A 20,626-nucleotide genomic window follows, 5' to 3' on the forward strand; every position below is an offset into this window, starting at 1 on the left:
GTCTTAAAATGCCGTAAAAACATTTTTAATTTGCCGATTTCTATTCAGAGAAACAGTGCCATTTAGTCCTGACTGATTTTTTTCTTATAGAGAAAAGGTATATTTTCATACTGCCAAACAGTCAAATAAAAAGCCCAATTTTTTAAAAATAAAAACCAAAACACATTTCTTTATTGCAAAGTTTATGCTTGTTTGAAAAATACATCATGTAGCATTGATTAAAAACTGACGCTGGTTGAAAGGTAAGCACAGATAAAGGGTTCTTTCAAAAAAGAAGATACAGGATGGATAATTGTGTCTTTTAATGAAAATTAATCTTTTTTTATTATAGCTCTATTGAATAGAATTACAAAAAACACTCTGTTTCATTCTTATCAGCCTTAAGTAATATATAAATATATCAGGTATCTTGTAAAATGGTATAGGTCTCATTCTGAAATTATCTTTTCATGCTCAAACTTCACATTAAGTATCTTCATACAACTTGATTAGAATAAAAATGAACATGAAGACAATTTTTTTTTTTTTTTTTGGACCAGTCCTGGGCCTTGGACTCAGCCTGAGCACCATCCCTGGCTTCTTCCTGCTCAAGGCTAGCACTCTGCCACCTGAGCCACAGCGCCCCTTCTGGCTGTTTTCCATATATGTGGTGCTGGGGAATCGAACCAAGAGGTGTGTAGGAGGCAAGCACTCTTGCCACTAGGCCATATTCCCAGCCCATGAAGACAATTTTTAAATGCATAGTTAGACAAAGTATCTTTACACATTAGAACATCTATAGTAGGAAAACCAATATATGTCTTTTGAAAATAGGTATACCAAATCATCATTCGTTTTTAGCAGAAATAAAGTTTGCTGATTCAAATACATTTTTTCAATAGTGTAGATAGCTTATGGAAGTGTCTGTTAGCATGAATATATAATTATTTAAATTTCAGTATTTTAAAAAACAGCTGAACATGGTTGTCTGAGTTTAAATATATGTGAACATTAGAACTTTTTTCTACCAGATGTATATGCTGAAGATAATTTGCTCCAATAAGTTAAAGCAAGTAGAGATTTATGAGATAACACCAGAAAGTGTACACATCAATAAAAGTAAATATTTCAAGTACATAATTTGATGTTAATTTTGTTATAAAAGTATCTCAAAACATTACAACAGTGTGATAAATAATATACAAATGATCTCTTAAAATACCATGAATAGGGAGCCAGCTTCCCTAAAAATGTTATTCCAATCCATAAATTGACTTTATAAAACCTGATAAATATACTCAGCAGTCTTTTCTAATAAACATCTAGTATTGCTATTAATTAAGTTGCAGACTTTTATACATAGTAAACAAAATAGCTTTGAATGAATGTGATACTATAGTATTTTCAATGATTGTTTTTCCTTGTCATGAGTTAGAAGTACTTTAGGGTAAGATCCGGGCATCTACCATTTTCCAGGAATTGTGGTCCCACATTCATACCATTGGACGTAATTGATTTGGGTGTGCCCACCTATTTCTCCAAACTGGACAGGTTCTTGGCGAACTGCTCTGAAATAGCCTGAGGAAAAATAGTTTAGTTTTAATGGCTGTTGTATTATATGAGTGAAGATTACTGTGAGTGAAGCAAAGTAAACTTACTGAATAAGTGGGACTGGGAATGTGGCTTGGCAGTAGAGTGCTTGCCTAGCATGTATGAAGCCCTGGGTTTGATTCCTCAGCACCACATAGGCAGGAAAGCTGGAAGTGGTGCTGTGACTCAAGTGGTAGAGTGCTAGCTTTGAGCAAAGAGAATCCAGGGACAGTGCTCAGGCCCTGAGTCCAAGCCCCAGGACTGGCAAAAAACAAAACAAAACTTAATGAAAAAGGAAGATTGGTAGCTTTCCTAACGTATAATAGCTGTCTCAAATCCTAGGATCTGGAAAATTACTGACAGTTCCCTAGTTCCCTTAACAAGTGAGGGTAGGATGGTTGGTAGTATCTGGGAGCAGTTCTAGTTTGTCCATTAATATCTTCACAGATCTTACTGAGTCTTTTAACTTGGTATTTCTAAGTGACCATGAACAAAATGTTATTGCAGGTCTAAAGGCCTGGCTTAGTGGTATATATAGCACCTGCCTATTAAGTGAGACCCTGAGCTCAAATCCCAGCACCACAAAAAAGTTACTGGAAAGTTTAGTAAAATAATTGTACAACAACCTTCTGGCATTCCTATGTAACTGGGACCGTTATTCTCTCCCACACTGCTATATAACAAGGATTAAATTTTCAGTTCTCTTTAGCATATTACGGAAATTATTTGCTTTTCAGTAGACTTTAATTGCATGTATACAGTTATGAGAGAAATAGTATGTCTTTCATGTACAGTGATAATTTTTCTTCAAAAAATGTTATGGGGGCTGGGGATATGGCCTAGTGGCAAGAGTACCTGCCTCATATACATGAGGCCCTGGGTTCGATTCCCCAGCACCACATATACAGAAAATGGCCAGAAGTGGCGCTGTGGCTCAAGTGGCAGAGTGCTAGCCTTGAGCAAAAAGAAGCCAGGGACAGTGCTCAGGCCCCTGAGTCCAAGGCCCAGGACTGGCAAAAAAAAAAAAAAAAAATGTTATGGAAATAAAAATGCAGGCATGCTGAGTCTGACAACCCATAAAGGTCGTATGTGAATAGTTTAAGTTTAGGAAAGTCTGATTTAAAAAAATACTTCTTTAATATCTTCAAGTAGTTTAGTTGTACAATGGAGATGCCATTTAACAAAGCAGTTTATGAATACATCATTGTCACCTCTTCAACATTCTCTGCCCCCTTTGGTCCATCTCTTCCCTTTTAGAGTTTGTATATGTGTGTATGAGTGAGTGTGTGAGTGTGTGTGTGTGTGTGTATGTGTGTAAAACTTACCTGGGTTCTAAGTATGAGTTAAGAAACAGTTTTGTTATTTTTAGTGAAATAGAGTAGTAGTTGTATAGAATTCTTATTAAATTGATTGCTTTTTTCACTTGATTTCTAAGTTAATTTCTAAGGCCTTTATGTGGCAGGAGCATACCTTCTTTAGTGGGTAATTGGTCAGAAGTGAGTTGCTGTCCAGTACGGCCATCTAAAAATGAGTCCACAAACTGGCAGTGATCTTCTCCATGGCCTCTCTGATCACCTATGTTATAAAATTTCCCTGAAGAACCAGAAATTAAAGTTAAATGATGCTTGCTTTGGTGTATTGACAGTTCCGGAATACATGACTTTATCTTCCCTTGTATATTTTCTCTCTTACTCCATAGCTCAAGTTGTGTCTCTTGACTCAACTAGGCAGTAGTTTCCTTGTGTTTGTGCTTGCCCTCCCTCCTATATTCCTCCTCTCATTTCAGAGATTAGTGATTTAAGTTGCAGGTAATAGGAACCTGCATAAATCCTTCCATCAGTCTCCCCTTATTCTGAGAATAAAATCAATTTAAAAGTTCTATGAATTTAGTTTTGTCTGCATGGTCTTCCTTTACTAAATCTCAGCCATTCCAGTAGAACTTGTCAGGTATGTCCCATCTCAAACCTTTTCCCTTATTTTTTGTCCATGAATCATTTGTCTCTAGACCTTTAGTGGTTGGTGGCTTCTCATAACTTTTTTCTTAGCACAAGTGATGTGATAAATTTTCAGAGAGAACTTCCCTAAAACCATCCTAGTTATCTTCAAAGCACCTACATGTGGTTCATATTCAGATAGATGGTAGATATTAATCACTTAATTGATCTTGCCTGTTTTTACCTACTGTGGAGAAGGGGAGTTAAAAAATAGGATTTTCTTTTTGTCATCAGTATCTAGAACAATACCTGACATACTGTAAATAGTATTTGTTTTACTGAGTGGACAAACATCCATCTTTGTGTTGAGGCCATCCTTGTATTTTTTCAGTATGAATATAGAAGAAAAGTGCCACGTTTTTGGTATGGAGCAGGGTTTACAGCACTCTAGCGATCGGGTTCCTTCCATGGGTATTGTTAGATGTACTAATTATCAAAAGACTTAGTCCTTGGAAGGCTGTGGCAAAATTGAACTTGAATATATGCTGTACATTTAAATTTCCTGTTGTGGCACTACTCTGGTGCATTTTCATAATTTTCCCCCATTAGCATGTCTTTATGTCCTTTTGCTAGGATGTTAACTGTGCAAGCAACTACTGAAGAAAGTAAATTTCTGAATCATTTCTTAGGGTCTGAAAGTCTTTCTAGAAAAGGCTCCATTTAAGATGAGATCTAGATTTTAAAATAGTGGAAAACTTTCCTCGAAGGCAAAGGTTTGAAAAAGGACTGGTAGCCCTGTTTACCTGTGAGGGAGTCACTCAAGTAAATCTTGTATCTGAGAGAGTTGCACAGCTGCACTCCAACAAATTTTTTATACCAGGTCCTTTTGACATACTGTTTGCCCTTACATTCAGAATAAGAATCTGAATTAAAGGGCCGTTCAGTCCAGATGGCATCTCTTCCTGCTGTGTAAGGGAAACGCATAGATGGTAATCATCTTATGTTAGGTTCTGAGGACCATTTTCACAGTTTACAAAAAACAGCCCACAAAGTTCATTACCAACTTGCTGATACTTTTTAGAAATTCCAATGCTAAATATTTGAGCAGAAAATAGGGTAAAGGCAAGCAAATAGCCTCCCCGCCCAATTAAGTTCCTATCACTAGGGTAGGAAACCTTAGAACAGTTATGCTTATGTTAAAACAGCCTTTTCCAGTGCTAAATGTAGACTCTTTTTTTTTTTTTGGCCAGTCCTGGGGCTTGGACTCAGGGCCTGAGCACTGTCCCTGGCTTCCTTTTTGCTCAAGGCTAGCACTCTGCTACTTGAGCCACAGCGCCTCTTCGGGTCGTTTTTCTAGATAAGTGGTGCTGGAGAATTGAACCCAGGGCCTCATGTATAAGAGGCAAGCTCTCTTGCCACTAGGCCATATTCCTAGCCCTAGACTGTCTTTAAGAAGCACATTTAGGGCTCTTTTTGGCAGCATCACAATGTGTGTTATTAAAAGTGGAAATTGTAACTGGCAAAATTCATCAGAAAAATTGAACATGCCTAGTACCTGAGTGAAAAGCAAATTTCAAAATAATTGACTTGCCTCAGAGTACCATAGGCTTTGAATGGTATCAGTGTATTAGATAAACATTCTCACTTTATTGGTCTTCTAAGAAGGCTGAAAACCTTGAAATCATTATTCAGAGTCTGCCTTACCTATTTAGTTGAGTCACTGACATAGTTACTTACCAGAAACTGGCTCACTCACTCGTGGGTCAGCTGAGGAGAAACAGTAAACACAAAGGTTAGATCTTTAGGAAAACTTAATATTACAGAGACACGATGAAAAGGATATAATTAGATCTTAGTGGAAAATAGTACAGTTTTGATAAAGATTGAATTTGGAAGTTCATTATTATTCAAAATGGTTCTTGCATAATCTTCTAGGTACTCTACTATATCTTACGTGTGGTCTGAGTAGGAAGGAGTGGTGGTTACTCTCCAGCCTTCAGTTTCATACAAAAATGATTCAGGGTAGAGCACTGTCCCTGGCTTCTTCTTGCTCAAGGCTAGCACTCTGCCACTTGAGCCACAGCACCACTTCTGGCGATTTTCTGTATATGTGGTACTGGGGAATCGAACCCAGGGCCTCATGTATATGAGGCAAGCACTCTTGCCACTAGGCCATATCCCCAGCCCTCTGATAAACTTTTTTAACATTGAGTTAAATGAAAAGTATGGCCATAAGGGTACCTTAATCAACTAGTTTTTGGTTTTGTTTTGTTTTTTTTTTCTCAAAATTATAGTTTTACTTAATATCTTTCTTATTTGGGAAAAATGTTTCACATATCAGTTTTCACATCTATAAATTGATATAATGGCACAAATTCAGGTTTTTTCTGTCTGAAATTTTTAATATTAGTGACTTACAGTTAATTCTTAAAAGCAGTGAGAAAAATGATGGAGGAGGTAACAAGTTTGATAAGAAATGTGCTCATTATCTTATGTAACTATAACCCTTCTGTACATCACCTTGACAATAAAATTAAATTTTAAAGAGCAGTGATAAAAATGTTTTGGGACCACAGAATTCAGCTCCTACTCTAAGAAAACTTTTGTTTCTCCAGAATGTCTGGACTTTTGTTGCATATATATGGTCACCAGGCTCTATTTCGTAGTTTTCTGTTACAGAATTTTCATTCACATCTTTCCAGTCTTTCATCTTAACCTTGTTGTTTGTTTCTTAGGAACCCAATAAATCTGCATTTTTAGGGGCAGTGTTTTGGTCTTTTCTTTTTTCTTTTTTCTTTTTTTTGGTGCTGGGGATCAACCCAGGATGTTGCACTTGCTAGGCAAGCACTTTGCCACTGAGCTACATCCCAGCCCGAAGGGCAGTGTTTTTTTTGTTTTTAAGCAAGTCTGAGTTTAGATTCCATTGTGCCATTACATCTGTCACCTTTTATGTTTGGGAATCACTGGTGTGGTTACCTGATTCAGTACTGAATGCCACTGTATTGCTGGCTGGGCCTTCACCAAGTGGGTTTTTGGGCTTCACTTGGAATTCATAACTGGGTGGGGAGAAATAAAAGTAATTGTAATATATTTCTGAGGGGGTGGGAAGCAACATTGTCTTGTTCATCATACTGCCATCCTGGTTGGTTCTATTTGAAGTCATGACGAAAGGAGGTCACATATTTGGGAAGCATGTTTTACTTCCTAAACATCTAGTGTATGAGGAAAAATTTAAAAAAGGATGCTTACCTTTTCAAAGTTCAAAATTCATAGAAATAGTTGGTTGTGACAGTAATGGACAATATACAGGAAAGAGGTATGTGGTGGACACAAGCTAATTCCAGCTACTAGGAGCCTCCTTCAGATGCTGAGTGGGAAAGATCCATTATTCCCATTTAGCACAACCTTGAGTATACCTTTGATTAGGTAATGCCAGTATAGTATTTGAACTTCATGTCAAAACTACAGACTGGGTGTCAGTAGAAGTTTAAAATGCAGATTTCTTGTCACAACTTTACTTTGGAATCTGAGGGAGTCCCAGGTGATCTGGTGTCCACTGGCATTGAAGAGTAGCTAGACTAAGTTATGAGAATAGATGTTCATGAAAGGGCTTTTTACAAGGCCAGATGTATCTTGATATCAGGTCTGTTGTAGATCACAGGAAGCCACATGCGCCAGAACAGTGGTCTAGTCATGTCCTATCAGTACTAGCACAAAGATTGAAACCATTTACCTCAGTAAATCAATTTAATACTGGCCAACTCCTTAACTGTAGGTATATGTGTGTGTGTGATGTTGTGTAGGCTAGACCAGGGCTTGAACTCGGGACCAGGGAGCTGTTCCTTTGTTGCTCAAGGCTGGCACTCTACCACTTGAGCTACACCTCCTCTTAAGCTTCTTTTGCCAGTTAATTGCCCAGGTTGTCCTCTAGCCCCTGTACACAGTTTTAAAAAAATAAATTATTTACATTCTTTGGGAAGTTTGCAATAAAAAAAAGGTGAGAACACGAAGAAGATGCTTTATAAGCAAGTGAAAAGCAGGTAAATTGAGAGTTCCTGATTTGGAATAGATGGTACCCAAATAGATAGTACAAAAAATATTTGGTGTTCAAGGATTCAATTTCTTGATCACTGAAATATTACATTAAAACATTAAAAATCTCACATAATATTGCTCTGTTGTAACCATGGGAAACACTTAGTGTTTATCATGTGTGTCCAATGCCGTAATCATTTCATATATATTTTAAAGAGTAAAAAATACAGACCCCCCATAAGATAAGATATTCTAATGTTTAGCCAAGAACAATGTGGATCATAACTACTATTAGTGTCTTTGCTTTTCCAAACTTTAAAACTGTGTAGTGGACATTTATCTACATAGATTCAATGAGTGGTTCCCAATGAAAGCATTTTGTAAACTGAATAATGAAGATGATACATCATCCTAAGAAGTCATTGATATAAAAACATGTATTCATTGAAATCACATAAATGGGGTGTTTCACATGGAATATTTTCTAGAGATTAGATTCTTCCTAAGGCCAAATGGTCTAAGAACTAGTCGACAATTCACACTCAGAAATCAACATCACATGCCTGTGTGTGCACAGCTATACAACCTCACCAAACTAGTGAACTGAAAATGGAAGGGGTAAAAGCCAAAGACATCTGGAGGGTGAGTCAAGAAGAACTGCATTCCACACGCATTCCAGGCCCTTGCCAACAGCCTGAGCACATGCCATCTGATGGCTGGAATTGTCTCGTGTCTTTTCAGTTATTTACACTTAAGTTCCATTTGTAGCATGACCACAAATATTCATAAGTTTGCATCTGGGAAATGATTTAATAATAGAAAAGAACTACTTTTGTAATATTTGAGGTTTAAAGCTGTACTAATTTGTTTTGTGTTACTATTTCAAAACTTGAGGTAAGCTGCTTGTGGAAGCACAAGGTCTAGGGGCTAACATTTGGTGGTGATTTCTTGCTGGCAAAATCCTGGGGTGTAGAGCACCACATGGCAAGAGACAGGGAGGGTATGTGTGTCTGTCTGTCCCATTTACAAAGCTACTAGTAGTCAATCATGGTGACTCCACCCTAATAAACTGTCTAATCTGGATTTCTTTCCAAAGGCCCCACCTATAAGTACTCTAAATCATTCATTTGGGGATTAAAATCCAGCCTGAGTTCGAGTTTGGGGGGTGAGCCATAGTGAAAATCATGTATATCTTTCTGATAAGAGTGAGGTTTTTTTTTAAGCTGTCTATAAAATCTAGACTGAAACTGTATAGTTTCTCATCCTGTACTAAAATCAATTCAGAGTGAATCACAGACCCAAAACAAAATTACATGAAAGCCAAAGGAAAACATTGGAAGAGATAGGGCATAGGCAACAATTTTCTGAATTAAGATCTCCAATAGCTCAGCAAATAAGAGCAACAATTGACAAATGGAATGATATCAAATTAAAGCTTCTTCACATTGTGCTTGGCGCTGGCAATGCATGCCTGTAACTCTAGCTACTCAGGACACAGCCACGAGCAAGAGCAAGAGGTGCCAAGTTCAAGCACACAAACAAAAATGGCTGCACTTAACAGAATGTCCAGAATTGAGAATACACAGAAGAAAAATATGATTAAGTAGTTCATTGGACTAATACTCTCTATATACTCAGAATACATCGAGTTAGAAATATAAACACCAAAATAATCCAATTAATAGATGGGAAAGCAAACTGGCAGTTCTCAGAAGTACAAATGACTAAACATATCAGGAAATGTTCAACCTCTTTAGCCATAAAGGACATGCAAATACACTAAATCTGTCTCAGAATGGCAATCATCCAAAGAACGAATGCTGGTGAGGACTGAGTGGGAGGTGGGATGCATATGTGTTGATCGGAATGTTGATCCAGTTTCAAAAAGAACTACTATATGATCCTGCCATACCACTTTTGGACATATATTCAAAGGAATGGGGCTGGGGATCTGGCTCAGGGGAAGAGCACCTGCCTGGCGAGCGCGAGGCCCCAGGTTCGGTTCTCGGCTCCGGGGAAAAAAAGCACACAAAACTACAAAAGACCAAAGGAATATAAACTAACACATAAGACAAACTTGCACACATTTATAGCAGCACTATTTACAATAGCCGAGAGTAGAATTAGCCTAGGTACCAACCAACCAATGTTTAAATACAGAAGTGCATGATACTTTTCAATAGTAAAGAAGGATGAAGTTATGTCATTTGCAGGAAAATGGAACTGGAGATTATCATGTTAAGTGAAGTAAGCCAAGGTCAGAAAGACAAATATGTTTTCACTCATATTTGGAATCTAGATCTATAAAGTAATATGACATGGTTGAAAAATGGGTACTTCAGTGGGTGAGGAAACCAGTGAATGGGGGAAAGAGGAGGAAGGAGTGAGTGGTGGGATGAATATGATAGACATATACATAAGAAAGTAATATACTGAAATTCACTAAAAACTTAAAAAAAAGGTGGGGGGGAAGGAGAATATTTAAGAAAGAGTATATAGATGTGAAAGTACATTATGTCACAATGATACCCCTATGTACTAAGAAAATTCTTAAAAACCATTAAAATGAATGTCTGGAGTATAGTCCAGATGTTGACTGTAGTCAAACTTTCGGGCCTCACTGAAGATAAGCCAGATAGATACATCCCTCCCAGAAGGTCATACTGGGTAGGTGTGGAGCTCAACAGAAGTAAACTCATACATCTCTACCATGAGGTAGCCATCCCAACCCTCCAAGTAAATTAACCTTTCCAGGCCTTGGTTTTTTCCACATACATAAAAATGAGTGTAGCAATACTATTTGTCAGGAGAGTATTATAAATTCACAAACATATAAAAGATTTGCAGTTTTCATAAAGATTAAATTAGATGATGCTTGTAAAGTCAAGAAGCCTAATACAGAGCAATTATTAATATTTTCTAGTAGTATATGGCTACAGGATTAAAGAAAAATAACCTTCTTACTGAATTTGACAAAACACTGCCCCAGAACTCAACAGAACTCTTTAATGTCAATTTACTTGCATCTTAGTGGATTGTACTGAAGATATAGCCAATTACTAGGAGGATTGAAAATTTAGTGGCTAATTCTAAGGCGGGAGGGGTGGGAAGGTAAGATTTAATTGAAGAGTTTAGAAAGCTCTGAAACAAGGCTAAGAATGTGTCTTCATGGTAGAGTGCTTGCATAGCGCACATGAAGCCCTGGGTTCGATAATAAAGCAGATGGAAGAATTTTAAATCAGAGTTTGAGAGCAAATATGAAAATTAGCATAAGAATACATCAGTTCACTGAAAAGTGAGGATCAAAAACTGGGCTTTGTGATTGATGAGCTATACTGTCAAAGAAAAGGAATGTCTGTCCACTGGTCACTGGGAGGATCAGGCCTCACGCTGATTACTTAATAGTGTGAGGGAGATAAGCCTCAAGGGAACCTGCAGGTCTGGATGAAGCAGACACTTCTATTATCTCTACCTCCTTTGTCCTTCTCTGTCAACGGTTCCTTTTACAGTATTTTTACCCAAAATATAGGACAAATATTTAGGCTTGCATTGTTTGACTAGGTGATATCCTCTCTAAGATAATCTGGAAATATTTTAGCTTTCTGATAGAGGGAGAGAAATGTAGAATAAGAAACACACACACACACACACACAGTCATAAGGGTTATTCAAAAGATGAAAAAGAATGTGGTCCATCAGAGTGTGTGAACTCATCTCCAAGGATACGGAAAGATTAAAGTATGCATTCCTAACACCTGCAGATTTGGAAATACAAGCAAGGAGCAAGAAGACAGAGGTGAGCAAATACTGATCACAAAACTAGCCTAGCTATCAGGAACAGAACTGGTGGATTGAGCAGTCATGTGAACTAGCTAATGGATGTTTCTGCTTCCTGAGTCCTCCATTTTGGTAGGAGACTAGAAATTCTGGAGTTGGGCTGCATTTCTGTTGCTCTAGTGTTGTCCTGATATTCTACCCCCTCCCTAGATACAAAAGAATTAAAACAAAGGGTTATACAAATGTATATAATGATAGGAGAGAAATAATGGTTCTCTTTATAGACTAGTGAATTCCATGCATTTAAAGGAATGTTCTTTTGCCTGGTGAAAAGTTGCTAAACTGAACAATTGACCTGTTTCTTAGCAAGAAAGGAACTGCTCTTTTGCTACCCACACCTATAATAAAACTAAATAAAATGCCTGATGCTTTGGCAAGCTTATTTTACTTCTTTCTACAAAGTCTATGGGAAAGAGATGTTGAAAAGTTAGTGCAGAATATACAGAGAACAGAATCTCACAGGAGTACTATGAAAAGCGCATAATGGCTATTCCACATGTCTGTTTCATTCAGCCAGATTTGCAGTTTATAAGAAGTTGCTGTCTATTCCAGCCAACTTTCAATGCCAACACTTTATTACATCAAACACTATAACCAAGAGAACCAAATCATCATTGCTGCCTCCTTGGTAGATTTTGGTCTTACAGGAAAAACTGTTCTCCAAAATCATCCAGAGCCAACAGAGGTCAATGAGAGTATGTGAGCAGATTGGGTTGATTTATCTTTAATTACCAGACAGAGTACATTTTCCATAGGAAATTGTCCGACCACATGTGCGTCTGGCACACACAACAGGTTCCTCCATTTTTCAGTAAACTACGAGACAGGCTCATTGGAACAGGCAACTGATATTAAAGGGACTTTTTCATGTGTAGTGAACATGTGTGTCACCCCCTCTTTTTGTCAACCAGGAAGCAAGAGGCTCATATCAAAATGTGTGCCAAAAACAAATCATCTGAAAAGAGATCACAGACTACAGACAGGCAGTCAAAAGCAGTTTACAAAATCAATTTCACTATAGGACTGGCCTAGGTTTTAGTTTTCTCTTCTGGATTTCCCACTGACCGACATGGTTTTGGCTCTCCGACCTAGAAGAGACTTGGAGATCATCTAAAGCACTTTCTGTCTCAAGAAGCACTGGTACATACAAGATGAACCACTTAAGACATTCTCTATTAGTTTCTCCATTCACAGAATGGAGAATTATCAGTGGCTTTTTGCAAAGTGCTTTGTTCCCATGTAAGAGGTTCTTCTAATTTTTTTCTTTTAGTTCAATAAGAACCATACAATTGCCTAAAAAGAAAGACCTTTTTCCAGAAAACTTGGCTTAATTTCTCCAGACTTTGTGAAATGCCTTCACAACCTTTGGGTTGTCACAGCACTTGGACATATGTCTACTAGACCACTCAGCACTTTATGTAGAATACTTGGCTATAAACTACCTCTCCACTTGCAGTGAGCTCAAGAGCAGGCACTATGTTGCTTCACATTTGTAACAGCATCAAGCATGCTCCTGTACACCTATGAAGTGATGGTACTTACTAAGTTTTAGCTACATGGAAACACAAACTTTTTTTATAAACACATTGGAATGACTGTATTCTGCATTTTGACCATGAACTAATAGGTGCACAGTGAGAAGTTTTAAGGACAGCTTAATTTAGAAAAAGAACACAATGCACATTTACAAATTGGGTATCTTTCCAATTCAAATATTGTACTGCAAAAGGTCACTTTTTATTACATGGACTTAGAAAAGCCACCTCGGTTTTATAAGCACAAAACTACCTATTTAAAAAGCCAAATTAAATGACTTTTTCCTTAAAATACATTTCTGCAAACAGTGTATTTCTCTTTGTTTTTCTCTCTCAAAAGAGCCAGTATCCATGTCAGCTAAAATATATGCTTATTTTGGCTAATTAAAAAAATTTAAAGGGGCTAGGAATGTGGCTTAGTAGTAGAGTGCTTGCCTAGCACGCATGAAGACCTGAGTTCAATTCCTCAGCACCACATAAACAGAAGAAGCCGGAAGTGGCACTGTGGCTCAAGTTGTGGAGTGCCAGCCTTGAGCAAAAAGAAGCCAGGGATAGTGCTCAGGCCCTAAGTTCAAGCCCCAGGATTGACCAAAGAAAAGAAAATTAACAGTTAAAAATTTCCATTGTACAACTCAAAAGAGAAACTATTATAAACCACATTTTGGGGAGAAATATTACTTTTGCAGTAGAAGATGAACGTTTCTTACAGCAAACCCATCTACTATAAATTGGATGCTTGTTTTCCTTTAGAAAGATTGGGGAAGGGGGACTCTCCCTACTACTGAAGCCCAAATACACTGTCCAGAGATTCCCTATTAATACCAATTCAATTCAGCCAGTAGATGACAATAAAGGTTACAGGAAATCTATGGGGGAAATCCTTTAGGAACTTTCCTGCTATATCATTAGAAATGTTCTAGGGTCTTACTTTTCTTTCAGGAATAAAATAAACTAATGAAATGTTAGGCATTTAGATTTAAAAAGAAGCCACAAAACCATACAATAATATGAATACCTTGGTATCAGTATAAAAGTTATTTATTGAGACAGTGATAAAAATATGCAACTCCATCATCACAACTAGATTCTCATTTTATCAGTGATATAAAGTCCCCAGAACAAAACAACAACAACAAAATAAACTGCTATATCTGGGACCAGCATGTAATTGTTTTAAGTGTTAAAAACTTTCACTTACATTTTGTTTCATTGTTTCTATTTCCTTACCCTGCCCTTCCCAGCATTAGAGCCAAATTTTTTGATGTTTCAAATCTAGTTTGCATCACACATACATACTCCAGTTATATCTGGTCCAGAGAATTTCCTCTCCAAATTTTGATATTTAACATCAATATTTGATATCAATACCCTTCTGTTTTTTATATTGGCAGCTATATTGCTAACTCATAAGGCTATCTTGTTGGGCCTGCTAGGCCCAAGAACTTGCAGATTTTCAAATTGTGACTCCAGAGGCACTTGGTGTACTATAGAAAGCCAGAGTGAAATGGAAGCGAGATCCTCTGGTAAGAGAGAGAAGATGATACTAGAATTTTTGCACTATCAGAGTGTAATTCACAGTTCACCTAAACAGCACTGGGGCTTACCTTGTATCTGGCTTCAGATTTTCTACTGTGGAGAAGGTTTGGTTTGTAAGTTGAATGGATTTGTTCTTCCCACTGAATGACCCATTTTCTCTGGATATAACTTCATATTCTGAAAAGTAGGGGAAAAACCCAGATGTTTCTCTTCATATCACAGCTGACTTAATTGTTCTCGAAGCTAATAACATACTAAAGCCACTGACATAAACACGAGTAGTTTACCATTTGAGAGACACATTGGTCTTATACATAAGCAATTTCCAAATGGTGACAGATCGGAAACTAGAAGTCAACCAATGAAAGGGGTCCCAAAAGCATTAAGGAAATTACCTATTTCCTATTTCTGCTTTCCCTGTATCAGAGCAGAGGAAGGGTAATTAGTAGCTGGTGATGAGATTATCTTGTGGTTACATGGGAGGCAGAAATGGTGACTTTTTTTTCTTTTTGTCTGCTCGTGGGAAGCCTAGTTTTATCAAAGTCTTCACTGTGTGAAGGGTGGTGCTTGAGTAGAAGCTACGATCAGTAGAAGCTATGTTATTAATAAGGCTCTAAGGAGCTCTAAAATAGTTGGGGTAAGGGCCAAGTCTGTACTGCTGCTGCAACTCATTCCTTTCAGCTTAAAGCTACATCAATAAATATCAGTCAACCAAATAAACTATTTTTGAACTTACTACCTAAGTTATAGCAATTTGTTGCATTAAATAAAAAGTCTGCCTACATTTCACTTTTGGGCATGTTTCTGTGAACTTTTTCATCCAAAGCAAAAAACTTTAGAAATAAGAGAATATAATGTACAGATTTGTTTTGGTTTATCCTTCTCTTGTTTGGGATTTATATGACAAGATGATAGACAGAACTGAAAAGCTAAAAACAAACACTACCATTGCACTCAAAATCAGCTTCAGTAGTATAAAAAAATGCGTGGGAGCTGGGTGTCATATAAGGGGCTGGCAAGTTTCTGCTATTGTACCAAGATCCAAGCGATAAGATGAATATTGAAATAAGAGCAAAACTAGAATTCCTCAAGTAGACCTAAGGTCTTCCATTTAAAAAAAAAATGGGTGGATTTTTAATACTTTATGTAAAACACCCAAAAAGGAGAATGAATTTTTTTGAACAATTTCATATGATCACACTTCCAAAACTCCAAGTGGAAAATGGAAAATGTTGGCCAGTATATCTAATCGCCATCAGTACTACTGTTATTCATTCAGACTCTTCTTTTTTTTTTTAAATCTCAACCTATCTAGCAGATTTCTCTATTTTAGGAGCATATTTTGGAAGGAAAGGGAAGAAACCTAAATTGAAATAGGTCCACTTTATAACTTTTTTTAGCAAAGGAATACTTACTAGAAAAAAAAAAGATAAAAGTTAAAAAAAGAGATGCACATTATATATATATAATTTTTTTTCTTTTAGCATATGTTTTGGTGCTGATTTGAGGCTTACACTGAGAGCCTGGGAACTGTCCCTGAGATTTTTTGCTTGAGGCTAGAGTTCTATCACTTGAGCCATAGCCCTATTTCTGGCTTTTTTGGTAGTTAATTGTAGATAAGAGTCTGGTGGGCTTTCATGCCTGGGTTAGCTTTGAACTGTGATTCTTATATCTCAGCCTTCTGAGTAGTTAGGATTACAGGCATAAGCCACCAGCACCCAGCTCAGAACCTATGTTTTAATGGAAGAGACAAACCAAGATACTGGCTTTGAATTTAGTTTCACTTTTTTTTCTTTAAAAAACCTTGACAATAAAAAAAATGTCAATGATATCTTTTCTCAAAGTACCTGTGGGAATTAAATTCAGAACATTTGGAAAGTACCTAATAGCATTTTGCTCAACAAGTGGCATTTATATTATTGTTGTTTTTATTTCTCCTTATTTTCAAGTGCTGCTTTGAAAATAGGATCACAAAACTCTAATGATTCCAATTGGTGACTCAGATGCTGTTTAGTCACCAAAAGAACAATCTATATGAAACTCTATGCCTCAAAAAAACCCAAACCTTCAAAACTACCTCTAGCTTAAGACATTTCTTATCAACCATGTAATAGCCTTGTTAGTATTAAACACATATTCTTGATACTGGAAACTTTTAGAACACAGTTTCCCAAATTTTCATTACATCCCCAAATTTTAAAAGCTCACTTTTAAAGATCAATTTTTTTTGTAAAATGATTCTAGAAGTTTCTTTTATATAGGAAACATTTAAAATTCAAAATATCTGTCACATTGTAGCACCTAAATATATGTTTTTCTTGTGCTTTTGTAAGTTTATCTTTCCTTTTTAGTACAAGTAGTGTCTTTTTATAAGTTCACTGACATAAAAATGCTCTCATTACCAACATTAATTTTACATTGGTGTTACATATTCAAATTTCCTGTTTTAACCTTTGTCCAGAAAAAATTGATAACAATGGGAATTATTACTATTATTATAAATTAGCAAACAGAAGCTCAAAGAGGCTAATTATGTATTTTTGGACGTCAATAACTTAACCAGCCTGGGATTTAAATCATTATACACTTGGAGTATTACATTGAAATATCTGCTATTATTTACATGGATATGTATTAGCTATATTAGATTAGCTAATTCTAGCTTGATTTATCTGACATCTTTAGGGCAAATTAAAATTCACAGGTTTTATTTAGTTTTAAGGAAATTAAGCCTCAGACGATCACAGGAATTCCTTGTTAGAAAAGTACATGGGTTAAGAGTTTTAGACATTTTATGGGGGCTGGGGATATAGCCTAGTGGCAAGAGTGCCTGCCTCGGATACACGAGGCCCTAGATTCGATTCCCCAGCACCACATATACAGAAAACGGCCAGAAGCGGCGCTGTGGCTCAAGTGGCAGAGTGCTAGCCTTGAGCGGGAAGAAGCCAGGGACAGTGCTCAGGCCCTGAGTCCAAGGCCCAGGACTGGCAAAAAAAAAAAGAGTTTTAGACATTTTAATACATAAATTATAGGTAATCAATACTGAGAGAGGGACTGATTTTTAGATATTAGAACGGTATTACCAACTGGCATTTAGTCCCAGGTAAAGAAGCAATATCCCTAGGAACAAATCCCTAAGAAAAGAAACAGTGACTTCTCTCCCCCCTACCCCACCCTCCAATAAAAACAGCTTTGCATGAAAAAGGAAAATTTACAAAATATGGTAGAGAAAACTGCCCAGGTCACATGGTTTAGGCTAAGGAGAAGTAAATGCTGTTTTCCCCTTTATCCACTCAGTCTTCCTACTCATTCCTCACTTGATGTCCTGCTCGGTGTATACTACTGTTGACAGCTTCTTATTCTGCCTTCCTGTTCCCTGTATCAGATACATGGCAGGGGACTGGCAGCAGGAACCTTAGAGCGTCAACTGGCTATGCCTTCTGGCTGATTCCTATTGCTAGTCTGTTATTCCTATCTCTCTTCTCCTGTTTAGTCTTTCTGCTCACTATGTCGAATCAATCTGCCACAGAACAAATTCAAAGAATGGCTCAGTGGTTCTCATTTTCCACCCTCCTTTTTTTTTAGAGAAATTAGATTGATGGTAGCATAATTTCCTGAGATGAGCAGAAAATGGCCTAGTAATAAAACTCCCTCTCTCCCTTTTCAATTTCTCTACAGACAGTTGAAGTAATTTTTCAGCCTACTTGGAAGTTTTAAGTTAATGTAGAAATTGGATTGGTGAAAGGAAAAGCAGTTTAAGTATCATCAGAGGCAGTGGCAATGCATACATTATCTGTAATTTTCTTGGTCATGAGAAGAATAGTTATACCTTACAACTATAAAAAGGAGTTCTGAGAAGAGACAGAAGGAGCACAATTTAAGGAGATGTAAGTTAACAGGAACTCCTAACAAAGAGAAACATGGTCTGCTCCCATCCCAGGAAGGTTTTGACAATGAGCTGTTAAGCACAGCAGAGCTCTGCTAAGACTTGGTCCTCCTCAGATACAATTTGAATCAGGATGCCTAACTCAAGAGGCAACCAAACCTCTCACCTCTGGAACAGCCCAAGTACCATGATCTTACCAGTGACGGTGTCATTTAATGGTTTTTCCCAATCCAAGATGACAAATGAGGGGCACCCTTCCACAGTGACCACAGTGAGGTTGGTGGGTGGGTTCTGTGGTGGGCTGGTGGCATTTCCCTCTGTGGCTTCCTCTGTAGGGAACCGCTTGACAGAGTCAGTGATGGAGCAGGGCTTGTTGTCAGGCTTTGGAATATATCTCACGTGAGGACCTGAGAGAGATGGAGAGACAGAGGACTCTAATATTTAGCCTTTTGAAACTATAAGGAAAATTGAGGTGGGCTCAAGATATTATCTGAAGACATTCAGTCTCATATTTTGAGCAGATGATATGATTACACAATAGTTATAGAATTCCAAAATCATGTCTCGGATACATAGTATTATTGATATTTACTTACTAGTTTTACTGTGTGTGTGTGTGTGTGTGTGTGTGTGTGTGTGTATACACCAGTCGTGGGGCTTGAACTCAGAACTTAGGCACTATTCATAAGCTTTTATGATCAAGACTAGCACTTCATTACTTGAGGCACAGTTCCACTTCCAGATTTGTGGTGGGTAATTGGAGATAATAGTCTTACAGACTTTCCTGCCTGGGCTGCATTTGAACCATGATCCTCAGATCTCAGCCACTTAAGTAGCTAGTATTATAACTATGAGTCCACCACACATGATAGTTTTACCTTTTTTAATATTCAAAATTAATTTAGTTTCTATGGACCTGGTTTACATCTGAGGTGAACCAATGAGCCCTGGTCCTAGCTAATAAATCTTCAAAGTCAGAACCAAAGAGATCAATCACTTCTGAGTAATTAACATATGGAGATATATATGTATATATTCCAGAACAAAACTCAAGAATATTTTAGGAAAAAAAATCTAGCATTCAAAACAATAATGAATAAAAAAGCAATAATTTGAATCCAACTTAGAATTTGTATATATGTTAGAATAATCAGCAACAATAAATAGCTATAATCCAGGTGTTTAAAAAGTTATACATGAAGCCATTGTTGATGGCTCATGCCTATAATTGTAGCTACTCAGGAGACTGAGATTTGAGGATCACATTTCAAAACCAGCCCAGGCAGACGAGTCTGTGAGACTCATATTTCCAATAAATTACCAAAAAAGCTGAAAGTGAAGTGGTAGCTCAAGTCATAGAGTGCTAGCCTTGAGCAAATGAAGCACCCAGGCCCTGAGTTCAAGCCCCAGGACCAGCAAAAAAGAAAAATAAAGTTAATACATAAGACATAAAAAAGGACTCAAATAATATTTTTAGGACTGGAGATATGGCTCAAGAGGTAGAACCAGAGGCAAGCAAAAATGCTAATTGAGAGTACAAATCCTTGAGTTAGAGCCCCAGTACTGGCACACACACACACACACACACACACACACACATACACAACTCTAGTGATGAAAACTGTAACATGTAAAATGCAAAATACACAGGATACAATTAATACATATACACATTACAACACAAAAGACAGTGAACTTGAATGGGTAGCAATAAAAATTATCCAAAATGAAAAGGTAAAATAATGTACTTGAGTAAGCTATGGCACAGCTTTAATTACACATGTAATTGGAATGCCTGAGGTAGAAGAGGTGATAGGTGAGCAGAAAAAGCAACTTTTTAAGATATAATAATCTAGGCTGGGAAGGTGGCTTAGTAGTAGAGTGCTTGCCTAGCATGCACCAAGCCCTGGGTTCAATTCCTCAGTATCACATAAACTGAAAAAGTTAGAAGTGGCACTGTGGCTCAAGTGGTAGAGTGCTAGACTTGAGCAAAAAGAAGCCAGGAACAGTACTCCAGGCCTTGAGTTCAAGTACCAGGACTGGCAAAAAAAAATACAACAATCCTTTTTCCTAATTAAAAAAATTTAAATTCATGCATTCATAAAACCCAAAGAAACAAAAATAATGAAGAGAATATGCTAATCATAACCAAGTTTCTCAAAACTGGTGAAAAGGTCAACATATTTTCAGTAGACAGAAAAAAAGAATACTTATAGAATGACAAAGGTAAAGATTGTGAGACTTCTCATTGGAAAGAGTACAAGTGAAAGGCAATAGAGTGACCTTTTCAAGTA

At 37.2% G+C, this 20,626-nt stretch overlaps 1 protein-coding gene across 6 annotated transcripts in view; it reads right to left on the reverse strand.

The window, feature by feature from the left end:
* Positions 1 to 682: 682 nt before the first annotated feature.
* Positions 683 to 20,626, reverse strand: part of LOC125351633 (ABI family member 3 binding protein) — a 192,447-nt gene continuing 172,503 nt past the window's right edge. For all 6 annotated transcript variants that reach the window (XM_048346517.1, XM_048346514.1, XM_048346515.1 and 3 more), the window contains 7 exons: positions 18,530 to 18,739; positions 14,515 to 14,623; positions 6,480 to 6,559; positions 5,241 to 5,270; positions 4,307 to 4,468; positions 3,040 to 3,162; positions 683 to 1,557 (listed from right to left, as the gene is read on the reverse strand). In XM_048346517.1, the coding sequence (XP_048202474.1) occupies positions 1,442 to 1,557; positions 3,040 to 3,162; positions 4,307 to 4,468; positions 5,241 to 5,270; positions 6,480 to 6,559; positions 14,515 to 14,623; positions 18,530 to 18,739 (830 nt within the window). In that variant the 3' untranslated portion in view covers positions 683 to 1,441. The remainder of the gene's footprint in view (positions 1,558 to 3,039; positions 3,163 to 4,306; positions 4,469 to 5,240; positions 5,271 to 6,479; positions 6,560 to 14,514; positions 14,624 to 18,529; positions 18,740 to 20,626) is intronic.

Source organism: Perognathus longimembris, chromosome 5, assembly GCF_023159225.1.
Source record: "Perognathus longimembris pacificus isolate PPM17 chromosome 5, ASM2315922v1, whole genome shotgun sequence".
In the NCBI taxonomy this organism is placed as follows: Eukaryota; Metazoa; Chordata; class Mammalia; order Rodentia; family Heteromyidae; genus Perognathus; species Perognathus longimembris.